Below are 15,459 nucleotides of genomic sequence, written 5' to 3'. Positions count from 1 at the left end.
GTAGGTCCTCAGTTTCCAGGACCCTAGTGAATGACTTGCATTTTTAGTTTATTGTCACTAATCTTAGCACACTGCTCTAGCAAAACATCAGAGTTCTTATCAGATTCCTGCAGTCATTTATCATGTTTGAAATTATCACTTACTTCACTCATCCTGTTGTGTTTACAGGTAAAAGAGAAGTCGATCACATAATCTAATTATAATATTGGCAATTTCACTAATGGTTCACCCTCTCTTCACCAGTTTTTGAAAAGTGTAGAGTTAATGGCTTTGATGGCCTTCTATAAATACACATTTTCTCTGAACATGTTCTGCATGCCTAATTCATCCCTTTGACAATGTTTTGTACAAATAGTCAACTTCCCAGCCATGCATTCAGGCTAGGCCATTTATAAAACAAAGTTTTTCGGTTTTGTTAAGCATAATTTTCCACCCCTGGAAACAAGTGATGTACATAAAAGCACAATCTGTGTGTTGCTGACCAGAAGAAAAATGTGTTTGTTTGGATGAGAAGGCAATTCACTCACCCTTCCTTCAGCTTCTACTTGTATTGCTATCAAGATTGCTTTTAGATAACAGTCTGTGTTGATCTGTTTCTTTGAAAATCAGATTACAGACAGTTGCATTGTTTTGTATATGCACATATACACAGTGTGTATATATGTATACATATACATGTAAATAAGCAAAACTCCACATATACACATTTAGTCACTCAAAATCCCATGAGCAATAGCATCAAAGTTCTAGAGAAATCTCCCTTTGTGGAAGGACCAGTAGAGCAAGGCTGGTGTCTCCTGGCAGTGCACCCCTGGGGCAGGGTGGTAATCTGCAGGGCATGGGTGCCTTGCTCCTGGGGAAGGATGAGTTCTGCCAGATGCCATACACTGCAGAAGTAATTGCTGTTCCTTTTAATTTGCCTTGTCTCCAGCTTCAGAAAGAAGCGAGCCCACGGAGAGGAGGTGGTTTGGTGTGTGACCAGAACGAGAGCAGCCGTCGGCCGTTTACGCCCCAGGGGAGCCTCCACGTGCCTCGTTCCATGGGGTCCAGGTCCTACTCTGATTCCGACACCATCCAGTTTGATGATCGGTCACTGTCCAAGCTGAAGGAGAGCGACCGGTGCAGCGCCACGGAAAACCTCTTCCTGGAATCGCTGTCTCTCGATTCCCCTGACGAGCCCGACGAGCATCATTCTCGGCAGCTGGAGCGGGAGAAATTCTTGACCGGATTAACAGAAGTATGAGCTCTTCTACATTTTATCATGCTGTTGTGTTATCTGTTGTGTCAGAATTGGTACAGCTTCCCTGCTGTAGGAAGTGAGATATTGTGTCACAGGCACTGCTTACACTTACCCAGTAGTGAATTTGGTATGGACAGGTTTTCATTCTTTGTTATGAGCTGATAAGACCAGTGTCAGTCACCTGAGAAACTGGGAGCCAGCCTGAAGGTCCCAAAGATTACTTTGTCTTGTGGCCATTCATATTATGTATGAGAACTATATTTGACACAACATATTGGCTTAGAAGGTCTTAAATCTTTTCCAATTTTAAGTAGATAGGTATTTATGAAGAAACATGGGCTTTACTTTGTTAGTAAAGCAGTAAGTGCTGTAGAGAGGCACTTCTGATTGTTCTGCCATGGTTGCCTTCTAAACAGATTAGCATGAGTAAGTGAGATGAGATGGTAAAAAAATAAAGTTATTAATCAGCAAAGTACCTAACCTGAAGTCAAACCATCAAGTCATAAAGATATAAAGCACAGTGCTAAAAAATACCAGTGAGAAATGGCGAAGGTAGTCTGTGTCCTGCACCATGCCAGGCTTATTTTCATCAGTTCCAGGTCTTCACAGCTTGTTTACCTTGTTTCTGAACAACACCAAGCATCCCTGTTCCCAAATGCTGATACAAAGCTAAAGGATTGAGAAATCAAGTTCTTTGAGTGGAAGAAGAGAAAAAAAGATTAAGAGAGGCAAGAAATGTGACTGTCCTTTTTACATAGCTGTAGGTACCTATGTATTCTGGTTAGATTTTCTTGCCTAGGTGCCCTAAGTGTATGGCTGGCAGTGTGCACATTATTTCTTAGCTTTTTTTCATACATGTCCAAGTGCTCAGTGAAGAATGTTGGTAACACTGTCAGGGAACTGAGTTTTGTGGTTAATTTCCCATTCCTTCAAATTCAGTCTCTTTCCTCTTCTGTTTTTCAGATGTTACCACCATTAACAAAAGTATGGGCAGCAAAATTTGTGCTTGGTGATATTTGCATGGCTTCTTTCCTTCAAAGCATGATTTAGGGAAACCTGCGCAAAGTAATTTTCCCTCAGAGGGTTTGCTCAAGCGAGACTGATTGGAGTTTATGAGTAGCTGAGGATGCACAGAGGCAACAGCAGCCTGCTGACTCTACCTTCCACTATGTTTTCTCTTTGGTACTAACTGCAGTAGAAGTCAATCCAGCCAATTATGAATTCAGTTAGGTCAGATTTACTCTGCAGTAACTCCACTGAAGCCAAGGATGTTATTCCAGAATTATACCACAGTGAATGCAAGGAGGATCAGTTTACCACTATTTTTTTTCCCCCGACCCAGGATAAATACCAGAAAGGTATTTGCTGAGTTAAGCAGTGCTGTTTTTAAACAGTTCCAGTTTGAAATGCACTTTTGGTACTGTTCTTGATTTCATGAGGTCAAATAAAAGTAATATATACAGTACTAAAGTTTTTTTTTTTTCCCTGATCCCATGTTGTATTCCCTATAGTTGACTAGAAATATAAGTAAACAATTAGAATGACTGTACAGCAATTGCTTCAGAAGTATCTATTTAAAACCCCAACTCATTATGGGAATTTTCACAGGGAAATAACTGCCATGAAAACATCTTAATGCTGTTAGCAAGCTGTAGGTATTCCCTGTATGAAACAAGCAAGTCTTCCCACACATTTAATATAGCAAGCTTAAGGAATTTCAACTGCTGCCACTTGTTGGTTCCTAGAGAATGTATAATTAAATCTTATGTCAAAGAGCCTCAGTTTATCTTTTCTTTCAGCACAGCTAGATCTCTAGCAAAAAGTAGATTACCTCCACAGAAATGAGTCACCGAAAAATATATGGTGCAAAACAATATATTGTGGAAAAAAGCCATTTGTGATTGCATGGGAATATAAAACTTCAAGGCTGGTGTAGATTTGGCATACGGGCTTTACCTGTGCAGTGTGTTATCCTGATGGGATTGCCCACTCTCCTGCCTACAAAGTGAAGAATATTCCCATTGGCAATTTAAGCATCTTTATCAGCGGAAAAATCAAACACTTTTTAAAGACAAACATACCCGGTGCAACAAATGGGAAGTGAATGACAAAAAACCCATAAGCTAATGCCACCAACACCTTCAGAAATAACTTATCCTGCTTGTTTCTGTTTTCATTCAGGAGGAAGAAACACACAAAGGAAATCTTCAAAGGTGAGTAAAACTTACAGGGGAAAGTTCAGCAAATACTCAACTGCTGAAGCTATGACTCTCTGCACCCAAGCTGCAGACCCAGGACATAGCCCTGCCACTTCCTAAACAGCCTCCAAGCCAGATTAATGGATTTACCCAGGGATTAATTTGTCTCAGTATACTTCTGTTCTACGCTGATTAACTTGGGCCACATTCAGCTGTCATACACAAAGATCAAACTCTATGAGAGTGCATGAAGCTGCAGCTTGCAGTGAAGGCTATGCCTGCCTTAGCAAGCAGTGCAAGTACACACTGCAGATGTCAATATATAGAGGAAAACACTTGGTGCCAAGGCCCTGATATGCTGCTGCCTGTCAGGGATATTTTGCTTTGGACTGGTTCTCGCCTTATTGCAAATGTTGAATATCCACCTAACCTTAAAATGCATTAGTTGTGCTTCTGGAGAGCATCTTCCAGCTCATTTTCATCCCAAAGGAACCCAGCCTATGCTCTCTGAGATTGCCCTCCTGATGCAAACCAGAGCATCTGACTAGGAGATCCATTTAGAACCACACTCACCTGACTCCCTAACAGAGACACACCTGAACTGCTGCTGGAGCTCTTGATTAAAAACTCACAGGCTGTATCCTCTGGATCACTGATACATGAAAACCACTGCTTGCTGGCTTCTCATCCAGCTGGAGTTACCTCATTGAACCGACTCTGATAGCAACACTCATTTGCATTTTTATTTAGTCCCATTCAAAAAGTTCGATTTTTTTTTTTCTGAAAGCAAAACAGTAGGACAACTCATCTGAATGCCTGTGATTTGTACAAATTAGTGAAATGGGGGAGACCCAAAAATTCAGCATTATCACTTAGAGATTCCTTTTGGTTGAATTTCAGCATGAGCTCAACTCACCAAGCCAGTTCAATGTAGCAGCATCTCAGCTGCATGTCCCACATCACTGCACTCCAGCTGTGCAGCCTGGGAAGTCTCAGGAGTGGGGGTGGACTTGATGATTTCCCAGCAAGTCAGAAATGCTCTACACTTGCTTTGAAAATTGTGCCTAGTATTGTCACAAACATTCATTCTCTGTGAGTGGTATCATTCTGAGATGCATTCTACTGCTCCACACTACAGATATTTGCCAAGCAGTAATTCCTGAGAAAGCAGTAAATTAAGAACCAATAACAAACTATTACTTTTAATGGCACATCACAAATGTGTGTGTTCACAGCTATTTCAAAGATAATAAAAGGGGACTTAAATGAAAGAAAGGGCTAAAGGAAGGAAAACTAGGAAAAGGTTTTTCACACAGAGGGTAGCTGGGCACTGGAACAGGCTCCCCAGGGACATGGTCATGGTATCAAGCCTGCCAGAGTTCAGGAAGTGTCTGGACAATGCTCTCAGGCACGTGGTGTGATTTTTGGGGTATCCTGTGCAGGGCCAAGAGTTGGACTTGGACGATCCTTATGGGTCCCTTCCAACTCAGAACAGTTTATGATTCAATGATTGAAGTGGTTTTATATGTAAGCAGATAGTGAAAGTTGGGTTTTCAGAGTTTGCTGATGGAAATAAGTTACTCTGTGACAATTTCCAGGTGCACGAGTGACTCTCTTGTGTTCCTCTCTCCAGGGCAATGTCCGTTTCTTCCATGTCAGAATTTCAGCGCCTGATGGATATTTCTCCGTTTCTACCAGAAAAAAATTTGCCTTCCTCTGGCAGCAAAGATGATATAACCCCTCCCTTGTCTCCTGATGATCTGAAATACATTGAGGAGTTCAACAAAAACTGGGATTACAGTAACACTAAGAATCATGGTGGGGCAACTGAGAAGCCTGCAGAGGGCTGGGCAGAAAGGACAGAAATTGGAATAGCCGGGAATGATCCTGCTTCAGATCCATTCCAGGCATCCTCATGGTACCTCACCACCAGTGTCACTATGACAACCAACACCATGACCAGCCCAGAGCACTGCCAGAAGCAGCCAACAAGGAGTCACAGTGTAACGGACAAAATGGGAGTTCGGGTGTTTCACAGCCCACCGGTGGTCCGCAGGTTCGATAACTCAGTGATAGCTGGCAGTGAAGGGAAAAGCCAGGCTGAGCCAGACTTCCTGTTTTCTGTGACCAAAGCTATGGGGAACGTTGCTGAGACAAAAGGTGCTTCCTCAGATATGTTTGGAAGGTGGTCTTGTGACCTGGCCAAACATCATAAAGATTTTCTGGAGAACGGTCTTCATCCCATTGAACGTCCTATTTGCACTACTGTGGGCTTTGCCTCACCCTTGCACAGCTTGGAGATGTCCAAGAACATGAGCGATGACATGAAGGAGGTCGCTTTCTCTGTCCGGAATGCAATACGCTCCAATTCCACAGAGCCCCAGTTTAAGGACACCGCGTGCCAAACCAACGGCATGAGAACCACGGGGACACAGACCACCCAGACCATCAGCGTCGGCTTGCAGACGGAAACCCTGCGCAGTATCACCAGCAGTCCACACAAGTGTCTGACACCAAAGGGGGGGTCCACACCTGTCTCTTCACCATCCAGAAGCCTAAGAAGCAGGCAAGTGACCCCTGTCATTGAAAAGGTCCAGGCTAAGTTTGAACGCACATGCTGCTCCCCCAAATATGGCTCTCCAAAGCTGCAAAGAAAAGTCCTTCCCAAATCAGACCAGCCAAATAACCGGACTTCGCCTGGCACACCTCAGAAAGGATTCAGTGAGTCCGCTTGGGCTCGATCAACTACCACACGGGAGAGTCCTGTCCACACCACTATCAACGATGGCCTCTCCAGTTTGTTCAACATCATTGACCATAGCCCCATCTTTCATGAGACCTTCCAAAAATGCCCCAGATCTGGCAGCCGGTCCAGGTCAGCAGAACCCAGACCAGAACTGGGCACGTTGCAGGAGCCATGTACAAATGCCCGTGGCAGATCACCCAGTCCTCTCCGATTGGGGACAGAGACACAAAAGGAAGAGGGAACTGAGGTGACAAGTATTAGGCAGGACTTATCTGCTCCTCCAGGGTACACACTTGCAGAAAATGCTGCCAGGATCTTGAATAAGAAACTTTTGGAGCATGCCTTAAAGGAAGAGAGAAGGCTACCTTCACACAGCCCACCAAATCTTAGCAATGACAACAGCACAGGAGAAATTGTCAAAGTAGATCCAGGGTCCATAGAGGTAATGAGTTTGCTTGTTTTTCCTCCTATAGCTAAATGCACTCTTCTTTGAACAAACACATTATGAGGTCTCTTGCAGTCCTGGTGAGTATTTAAAGTGAATATCCTAGTCCTGTCCTGATACCACCAGTGATTTCCAGTCATGAAGCTATTGGACTAGTCACTGAGGAATGCATGAAGGAATTGAGTTTCTATCCTGGCAGCTTATCTGGCTTGAAAACATCAGAAGAGTTTTATCCTTTATGGGATAAAAATGGTTTTTCCCTGAATGACTAGGATAAGGGTTTTCTGTCACAAAACACACCACATGTTACAGGTGCTCTAGGGACTCCAGGTTTGAGTACATTTTCATGCTGGATGGAAAGGTAGATTCTTTCTCCTACACAAGAATGGGTCTTAACAAGTTTGTGTGAGAAATAGTCTCTACAATACCCTGAAGCAAAACTTCAGGGCCTTCAGCATATCTTTTCTGAATGTATCTGATTAAGTTTGGCTCAGGTCTGTGAATGTGATTGAATGACATGATGTTTGGTACTGACTGCTGCTGCCTCATAAAAATAACAAAAAGCAAAAAATACACATATAATCAACTAATCTAAACATATACCTATTTAGTGTTTAAGAACTACTTGATGATATTTTGTCATCAACAGTGTAACAGTTATTGTCTGTCTCAGCAAGTGTGCCCAGATGTTGGGGGTCAGTCTCAGGTGCAAGAGCAATCAACAAAAAAAGGTGTAATGATGGATGAAAGCTTTCAGTTACTAGAATTTAAACCTCCTGGTTTTGGTGAACCTCTGAGAGCACTTGAGAGTGTTACTCTGAAGAAGCCTAGAAAAGCTGAACTATGCCCAGCTCCCACATGCATATGTTGGGCTGTCTGGTACAGCCATGAAAAGGGGTGTGTACTGCTGGTAGGTGACAGTTCCCAGGGCAGGGGCAGGCACTCCTCACCCTCTCTGCCCTGTGCTGCCCCTTTAGCATCCCAGTGTTGGGGTGATCCCTGGCTCAGGGAAGTAGCTCCTTGACCCCTGCGCACCCTGTGCATCCACCTTGCCTTCACTGGGCAGACTCTTACTACTCCTGCCTCAGATACCTCAAAAGGGAAGGTTCAAACCCCATCTTCTAACTCAACATTTGGTGTGAAGGATTTCTGGGCACCTGAGCACTGAAACCTTTGATCTGCAGTTTACCTTGCCCCAGTAGGTGGTTCTCAATATACAGTCAGTTCCTCTTTTGTAGGTACTGCTCAGAGAACCTGATCATTTTTGCCTAACAGACAATCCAAACCTAAGGATATATTCCCTCTGTGCAGTTTAAACAGGTATAAGCAGGGATGTTTTTACATTTAAAAAAAAAAGAAGAAACCACATGCACATTATAACTACTAGTGAGTGAGAGTGGTCTTTGTGCACAAACCTCAGACTGAATAGAAGTGGGAAGCAGCCTCATTTATTTTACTTTTTCCAGCTATCTCTGTATTTTGTCCTTAGTTTGAAATACTGGGAATACACAACTGGTCCTTATTAGGAAGTGTGTTGTACTCTTACAAGCTCGATTCAGCTTTGCCTTCAAGGCATCCCTGGAAACTCTTGATTTCCTCCTGTATCTTTTAACTGTCTCAGTAGATTTCAAATACAAGTAGATGGATGTCATCCTGCATCATCACAAATCGCTGTTGGCAAAATACAAGCCAGCAACAGTACCTGAGTTTGATGCACAGAGAGATTTGGGTCAATGCTATTTAGCAAGAACTCATTGACCATCAAACTTGCAGAAAATTGCTCATTTTTGTGAATTCTCAGTATGTTTTGCCTAATTTTTTGAGTTCTGAGTCTTAGAGCTAAGACTTGTTTCTCCTTGCAACTCCTACACGGCTGTTATGACTGCAGTCTAGATGCACAGGTTTTGTTCTTTGGCTGCTCTTGGCATTTCTTGGGAATGTGGATTGAAAAGGAAACTGGTGGGCATTCATACAATGAGCTTAGCTTTTCCTAAGTGAAGTGGTGCTCTGGAAGATGTACTCAAGGGAAGCATGGGTTCACTGCTGAAAAAAACACCCACAAAAAAGTTTAGACTCTGCAGGTGCCTTGGGTTATTTGTGGATTACCCTGACCACACAAATTACACTTTGTACAAATTCCACTTAGCACATTTTGTAGAAAGCCAGACACAGCTGTTCAGGGAATTATGATCTTGAAGGAGGCAGGTTTGTGCTTGGGGCAGTGCTGATACAACACTTCCACCCTCCTGTAGATCCCTGCTCTGCTACCCTTTCACCTGTTAATTTCTGGCCAAGCGCCCTTCTTACCACCAAACGCCTTCTGCTTTCTGCAGCCATGGCATACTAATGACTTTTAAACTTGCATGCAACGCCTGTTGGTGACTTTTCCTTAATTTGAGCTTCTGAGTTGTTTAGTTACATCATTTCCTTTTATATTCCTGCTGCAAAAATGAAACCTAGTCCATATATATATTTATCTATTTATGTGCATGTGTGTGTGCATGTGAGAGTATATGCATACAGAATAGCAATAACTTTGTATTTTCTAACTTGCCCAGAGTTTCTTACAAGGAAATTCATATCCACAGAGTGTGGCCTACTAGTGTCTTATCCTGATAATTCACTGAACTCCTATCTTACTCGCATATCATAGGATTTATACATTTTTCTGTTAAAAACGCAGATTGGCATTACCTAACCAACCACATAAGAGCTTTACAAACATTTTGTTTCTATGACTAGCAAGGATGTAGATCATGGAGGTTACACAACTGTCCTGGACTGGGAGTCAGACTCATTTCTGGAGACAGAGCTGTGAAAGGACCATCCACACAGACCCACAGATGAGAAGGCAGGTGCTGCATCCTCTGCTCGCCAGGGCAGAGCAATTGCCACAGGCTTGCCACCTTGAACCATTCAGCACAGGTGGGGGAATGTTGAAAATCAGGGAATGTGTTGTCAGAACTTAAGGGCTTTTGGTTAAACTTGGGTCTCCCATCCAGCATCACTGTTGAAGAGAAACAAGAGAGAAAGGTGAGGCAAAGGGTTGTCACGAAACCTGAGCAATGAAAGTGTGAGCAACACAAAATAACTGTCATTTTCTTGCTTGTTAAAGATTTCTGAAGCAGAAACTCTCCCTTGAAATCAAACGAAGGGAAAAATTATTCCTCTCATAGTAATGTGGTTTTTCCCTAGCACTAATCAAGGTTGGCAAAGGATAACATATATCTTTCTCTGCTGAGTAGAAATGTTTGATTTGTTTATTGCTATGTCCACTTCTGAAACTGTGCTAGGATTGTAAACGGTTGGTTTGTTTGCTTCCTTTCTTTCTAAATCTTTTTCTGCTAGCGGCTTATCTTTTATTTTTGATTATTAGTTTCCCTGTGATAACACTGGTAACATGATCTGAATGAGTAGTAACACCTGGAGACTTCTTCCTTGCTGACATGAAATCTTCACTTTAAAAAAAATAATCAATTAAAACAGTTCTTTCCAACCTACTTGCTTTCTTTTTCTTTTCTGTCTGTTCTGTCCAGAACCAAACTGTCTTATTAACTGCCCCCTGGGGACTCTAACCCTGCCTGCCTCACTGCTGTAAGTCCTTTCTACCTTGTTTCCAGAGCCTTCCAAAAGCAGTCATTCTTGAACATGTGGGTTAAGAGAGGGAAATAAATGGCCACAACTCCAGAGGTGTCGGCACGCACCCAACATCCCTGTGGGGTCCTTTCTATGTGACAGTCGGGAAGAGCTCAGGATAGGAGCTCACCTGCTGTGTCCTGCAGCAGCACAGGCTATGAAGAGATCACACTTTAGTCAAAATTTGTGCTGTTGGGGTTTTTTGCTAAGCTTTTAAAAATTGGCAAAATTTAAGACCGACACAAAGGTGTGCATACAAAGGTATGCAAAAATGTTGGGGAGGGATTTCGAGGGATTCAGATTTATGACAAACATTTTTTTCTTTTATTTTCCTCTTTTTTTTTTTTTCTTTTTTTTTTTTTTACAAATGCACAGCACTGCGCAGGGCTTCTGGCTGCCCCAGAATGCCTTCCCTCCAACTCTGGCTACAGCAGCAGGTGGAGAGGGCTGGGAAGGGGGCTTCAGCACCAGCCTGTGGCTAAAGGCTGAAGTCACCTTTGCTCATTAAGCAGTTCTGCACCCAGTTTTGTCCAGTGGCTGCTGCTGCCATGGTAGAGGGAAGACACTATGGAGACATAAGCTGTGACCATCCATTCTGCCTCAGAGAAAAGAGAAAACTGTTTTCTTTATTAATTAATATAGGCATAGCCATGGTGGCTGACATCCTGTTATAGGAAATAGCTAGAAACTGAAGCTGAAATCATCTTTCCCATTTTCAGTGCTCAGGCTAAGAAGTGCTGCCTGTCCACCCACGCCCCTGAGCAACTACCAAACTAAATTACCCATAGGTTATTTATTTTTTAAAAAAAACATTTCTAGCTATGAGAGCTACATGTAGTAAGGGAGGAGGGGTTTTCACAAACGGTTCTGTAGAGTTTCCTTGTCATGGCTGGATTTCCACTCTGCAGGTGGGGGGGACTGACTCAGCAGCCAGCACTTTATGAGATTACACTGCCAGTCACTTTTGGCTCTGGAGCAACATCCATCACCAGCACAGCCTTGTGTGGTGCTGGGCATGTGTACATCAGAGATAAGATGAGCTTAACCCTGCTGTTTGGTAAAAGCTATCAACATCTGCAGGCATGCTGGAGAGAGGCTTTTGAACTGAGAGGCAGCAGTGGAAATAAATGTTGTTATCGCAGTGCTGACTCTGATTTATTGCTCTGAAACTAGGATAAAGCAGCCAGGAGCAAGCAGCACTACAAAGATATCATTTTAAGCCTCCTTTCTGAAAGAGGCTAAGACAAAACCCTCAAATCTCATAGCCTCAATTCACCATGTTGTACTGCTCATGACTGTTGCTGCACAGATGGGTTTCTCTTAACAAATCTGAGTCTAGTGGCAGCTTTCACAGACCATATGTTGCCCCGGGCACAATGGGATAAGGTGAAGTAAGGACACACAGTCAATCTTTTTGTTAGCACCAATTCAGCCTTACTGCTGTTTTAGCAAGGGTTGTGAAATTCATGGTGCAGAGATGGGGCGGGGGGTGAGGAGGCAGAGAGGAGGGGGTGCAGGCTGAGGTGCTCTGTGAGTGCCAAGGGCAGCTGGTCACAGCTCTGTCTCAAGCACTGGTGTGCAGCTGTAGATCACCCCATTGGCTGCATGTTGCCCAAAGGCACCAAGGTTGACCCTTCACTGAGGCTTCCCCGAGTCCAACAGGTCTCACCAGCTCCATTTCTCATACCTCAGTTCTGTGTCTTCAAAATTGGTCTTTCTGTCCTATGACATTCATGTTTGGTCTTCCACTGCAATTGAGAGGTTCAATGTTGTGTCACTTTGTTTGTTCACTGTCAATCACATCATGTTACCTACTCCAATATTCCCCATCCTTAGTCACTATTCTCCTTCTCCATGTGAAACAGTGTGATGAATCCTTGCCTCCTGGCTGCCTTGGTATCCCTGCACCTTACTGTGCCAGAGCTTTTCCTTTGCTTTGTATCATTTTTGGTCTCTCTCTTCATTTATCACCAGTTAGCATTCTGACTTTGGTTTTTATTGAACTCCCCTGTACTTTCCAGTGACTGCTGCTTAGTGTACACATTGCTAGAGGCTGGCAAACTGCTCTGATTTGCTTTTATAAATTGCAAAGTATGAAGTGAAATTCAGAAGTCTTTGGCCCTATGAGACAGGCTTGCTTCCACAGTCTCTCATCTTGATGTAGAGAGCATTCAGAGTGAGGCAGGAAGCCCAGCTGTACTTTGAGGAAAGTCCATGAATATTAGAGGCATTACCAACGTAGTGCCAGGGTGAAAAATCACAACTGCAGATTGTTTCTAATCGCAAAGGCAAGCTAACCAAGCCAGAACAGTGGAAACTTGGTCAAGGAATAAAATTTCCATTTCTTTGAATGTTGCCTTTAGCACTCAGTACCTCTGAATCCTGTAATTCAGGTTTCAGCAACTGGCAGTTAGAAGTGGTGTTCCAGAAAATGAAATGTGTAAGTAAGCCTCATCTTTAACCCAGCTGGAGATCATAACTACCCCTGTAGTCATTATTCTGTGCTAAGAAGTCTCCTACATGTCAGTCTGAATTCTGAAGTGAAAAAAAGGAGGCAGTGGTTGATTTTTCACCCCTCTTGCAAATGCCAAACCTGGCCTTTTTATGCCAGGTCAGCACTTAGAGTAACGTGTTGAATAGTGGATTTTCCTGAATTATTATGCAAATGTACTTTTTCAGCTCTTCTCTTTCTAGCACGAGGAGAAATAGCAAATGGAAGTTTGTCAGCTACTCCAACTCATCCCTCTTTCTTTCATTGTTTCCTTATCTGTTCCATAAATCATGGACACACATACAGATACCTGGAGCCCACACACAGCCAGATGTTCGCTGCTTGCTTTTGTCCCACGCCACAACACACGCTTAGCTTTAGTTTGACGGTTTTGTTTCTTAATTCTTCGCGCATCCCCACGGTCTCTAATGCAAGTCACTAACCACTGTTTTGCTCTCTTGGCTGCCAAGGAACTGCCTTGTTCTGCACTAGCCCCGTCCCTCCAACCCTGCTTCTCCCGGCCAGAGAGACCAGCGAACCGGCGCCCACCGTCACGATGGGCCTCACATTCCCCTACTGCCTCACAGTCACAGTCCACCGGAGATCTGACTTCCTCAGAGGAGTGCGGAAGCAAGGAGCTGCTGGCAGAGACCCCCAGCCAGGGAGGCGAGCTGGCCTGACTCCATACAGGAACAGGGCGGGCCACCACTCGCCTCCACCAGGTCGCCCGCCAGCCGTCTCTGCTGCGAAGGAGGGAGGTCCGCTTGGAGAGGTCAAAGAATGTTCTCAGACACAGCTGCTGAATGTCCGACCTGGGAAACAGAGGTGTTTCTAGAATGAAACAGTTAATGTGCCTGTAATAACTTAATTTTTTTCATAGCTGAGAAAACTATTTTTGTCTCCATCTTTTCTACATACAGTATATTAACAAAAACAAAAAAAAAGGGTTAAAATTATATAAAGTAAGATTTAAAATAAAATGTAAATTAAGTTTTAAGGGAATTTGAATACGCGCTCGCGCTCTCTCCAAATACTGACTGCCTTTTGGTTATATTTGCACTGTTATGTTTTCAGTTTTGGTTTGGGGTATTTTGGGTTCATTTTTTTTTTAATTTCGTGTAAAACTAGGGTCTTAAGTTAATTTTATTCTATTTTAATGTCAGTGTTATTGGTTTTTAAAGGTAAGGTTCTTAAAGATTGCTTCAACTGTCTGAAGCGATACATTTTAAGTAGTGAAGAAAGCCATTAAGCTCGTTCACTAGACTTGTAATTAATTGAGATGGAGGGGAATACAGGTAAACACGAGTAAATGTGTAAAAAAAGAGAAAAGAATGCCTCAGAAAGTCTTACAGAGTTAGCTGTAAAATACACCTACAATACTTGACTTGCATGCCTCTGGGTCCTCGCACTTTAGTGCATGTACATACTGCTACTGTACCATCACATAAATGTGAGTCAAACTGTTTCACTGTAATATTGTTGTGAATTTACCTGTACTGTACTTTTATTGCTGGTATTCTTGCATTTACTATATAAAAAAGAGTTTTTAAATTATTGTTAGCAGTTCAACTGGCTATGTACAGAGTTTACTGAGAACTTCCTTTGTTTTGGAAAAATCATGGAATCTCTGGGCATACTAAATTGTAACTGGTCTTGTTTAAGAGTCTGTTGGAGACCATGTGAAGTGGAAATAAAACCCTCAGTATTTACAAGCTGCTCGAGTGCTTCATAATGGTTTTTTTATGATGGTACTTCCCAGGTTCATTTAACTGGGGGAAATAAAAGCCCCTGAACTCCTCCTTTATTCATAAAGGAAGAAAAAAGCTTCCTTATATGAAATAAATCACGGCAAAACCAAATATTATGCTGTGCTCCATGGACTCCTGTGAACACTGGACCAGACTGTGGGAAGGTTTCTAAATTCCCTCCCTGAACTCCACAAAACCTCTACTCACACAGATAGTAGGACCCATCTTCTCAGTTTCTCTGAGGCCCTATGGTTTGTTGTATTCTCACTCATGGGAGTGAAAACCAGCCAGCTAAACAGAACACCAGAAATATGACCTGTTCAGTATTAATCCAAGCTTATGTACCATCTGTGTTACACACAGAGACCAATAAAACCAGAGCTTTTGTAAAAATGAAGGCTAACAATGAGAAGTAAATGCAGCCAAGAATTCACACTTCTGAGAGGTGGAAACCTCTCAAGCTACTTTGCCTGAGACCATCTGTTTGGCCACATGATTTCTCTGGAGCCCCAGACCTGCTCTGACTAGTTATCCCATTGCTGAACAGGCTCATTCCTGTTCTGTTTCCTTTGCTGAGGTTTTCTGAGGTTCATTTGTTGAAGAACACCATCTGGGCTTCCGAGAAGCCTTCCTGGTTTGCTCTGTCAAGAAATAAGCCCTTCACATCCCATCCTGTTGTGTCACAGCCAGCTTTCTAGGAAGTTTAATTCAGCTGTTGGATAAGAACCAACTCCCTATCTCCCAAATAGCAGCCAATTGAGGTCTGATTTCTCCCATACCGGGTAGGGCTGTGACTATTGACCTGGCATCAAAATGTCCACCTGTGGGTCATCATTACAAAAACGGCCGCTCACCAAGATGGGCCGTACTGTACAGTACTGTTCACTAATGGCTCTCTGGTGCCACAGCCAAAACAAGGGGTGTCCAGTGCCAGTCCTGAGCAGCAGCAATCATG

At 43.1% G+C, this 15,459-nt stretch overlaps 1 protein-coding gene across 2 annotated transcripts in view; it reads left to right on the top strand.

Moving 5' to 3' along the window:
* The window catches only part of MTCL1 (microtubule crosslinking factor 1), a 48,797-nt gene extending 34,325 nt beyond the window's left edge, over positions 1–14,472 (top strand). For both annotated transcript variants that reach the window (XM_019283989.3, XM_019283990.3), the window contains 4 exons: positions 932–1,237; positions 3,422–3,453; positions 5,072–6,626; positions 13,227–14,472. In XM_019283989.3, coding sequence (XP_019139534.3) covers positions 932–1,237; positions 3,422–3,453; positions 5,072–6,626; positions 13,227–13,436 — 2,103 coding nt within the window. In that variant the 3' untranslated portion in view covers positions 13,437–14,472. The remainder of the gene's footprint in view (positions 1–931; positions 1,238–3,421; positions 3,454–5,071; positions 6,627–13,226) is intronic.
* Positions 14,473–15,459: the final 987 nt, after the last annotated feature.

This window comes from Corvus cornix, chromosome 2 (genome assembly GCF_000738735.6).
Source record: "Corvus cornix cornix isolate S_Up_H32 chromosome 2, ASM73873v5, whole genome shotgun sequence".
NCBI lineage: Eukaryota > Metazoa > Chordata > Aves > Passeriformes > Corvidae > Corvus > Corvus cornix.
This window is presented reverse-complemented; position numbering and strand designations above follow the sequence as displayed.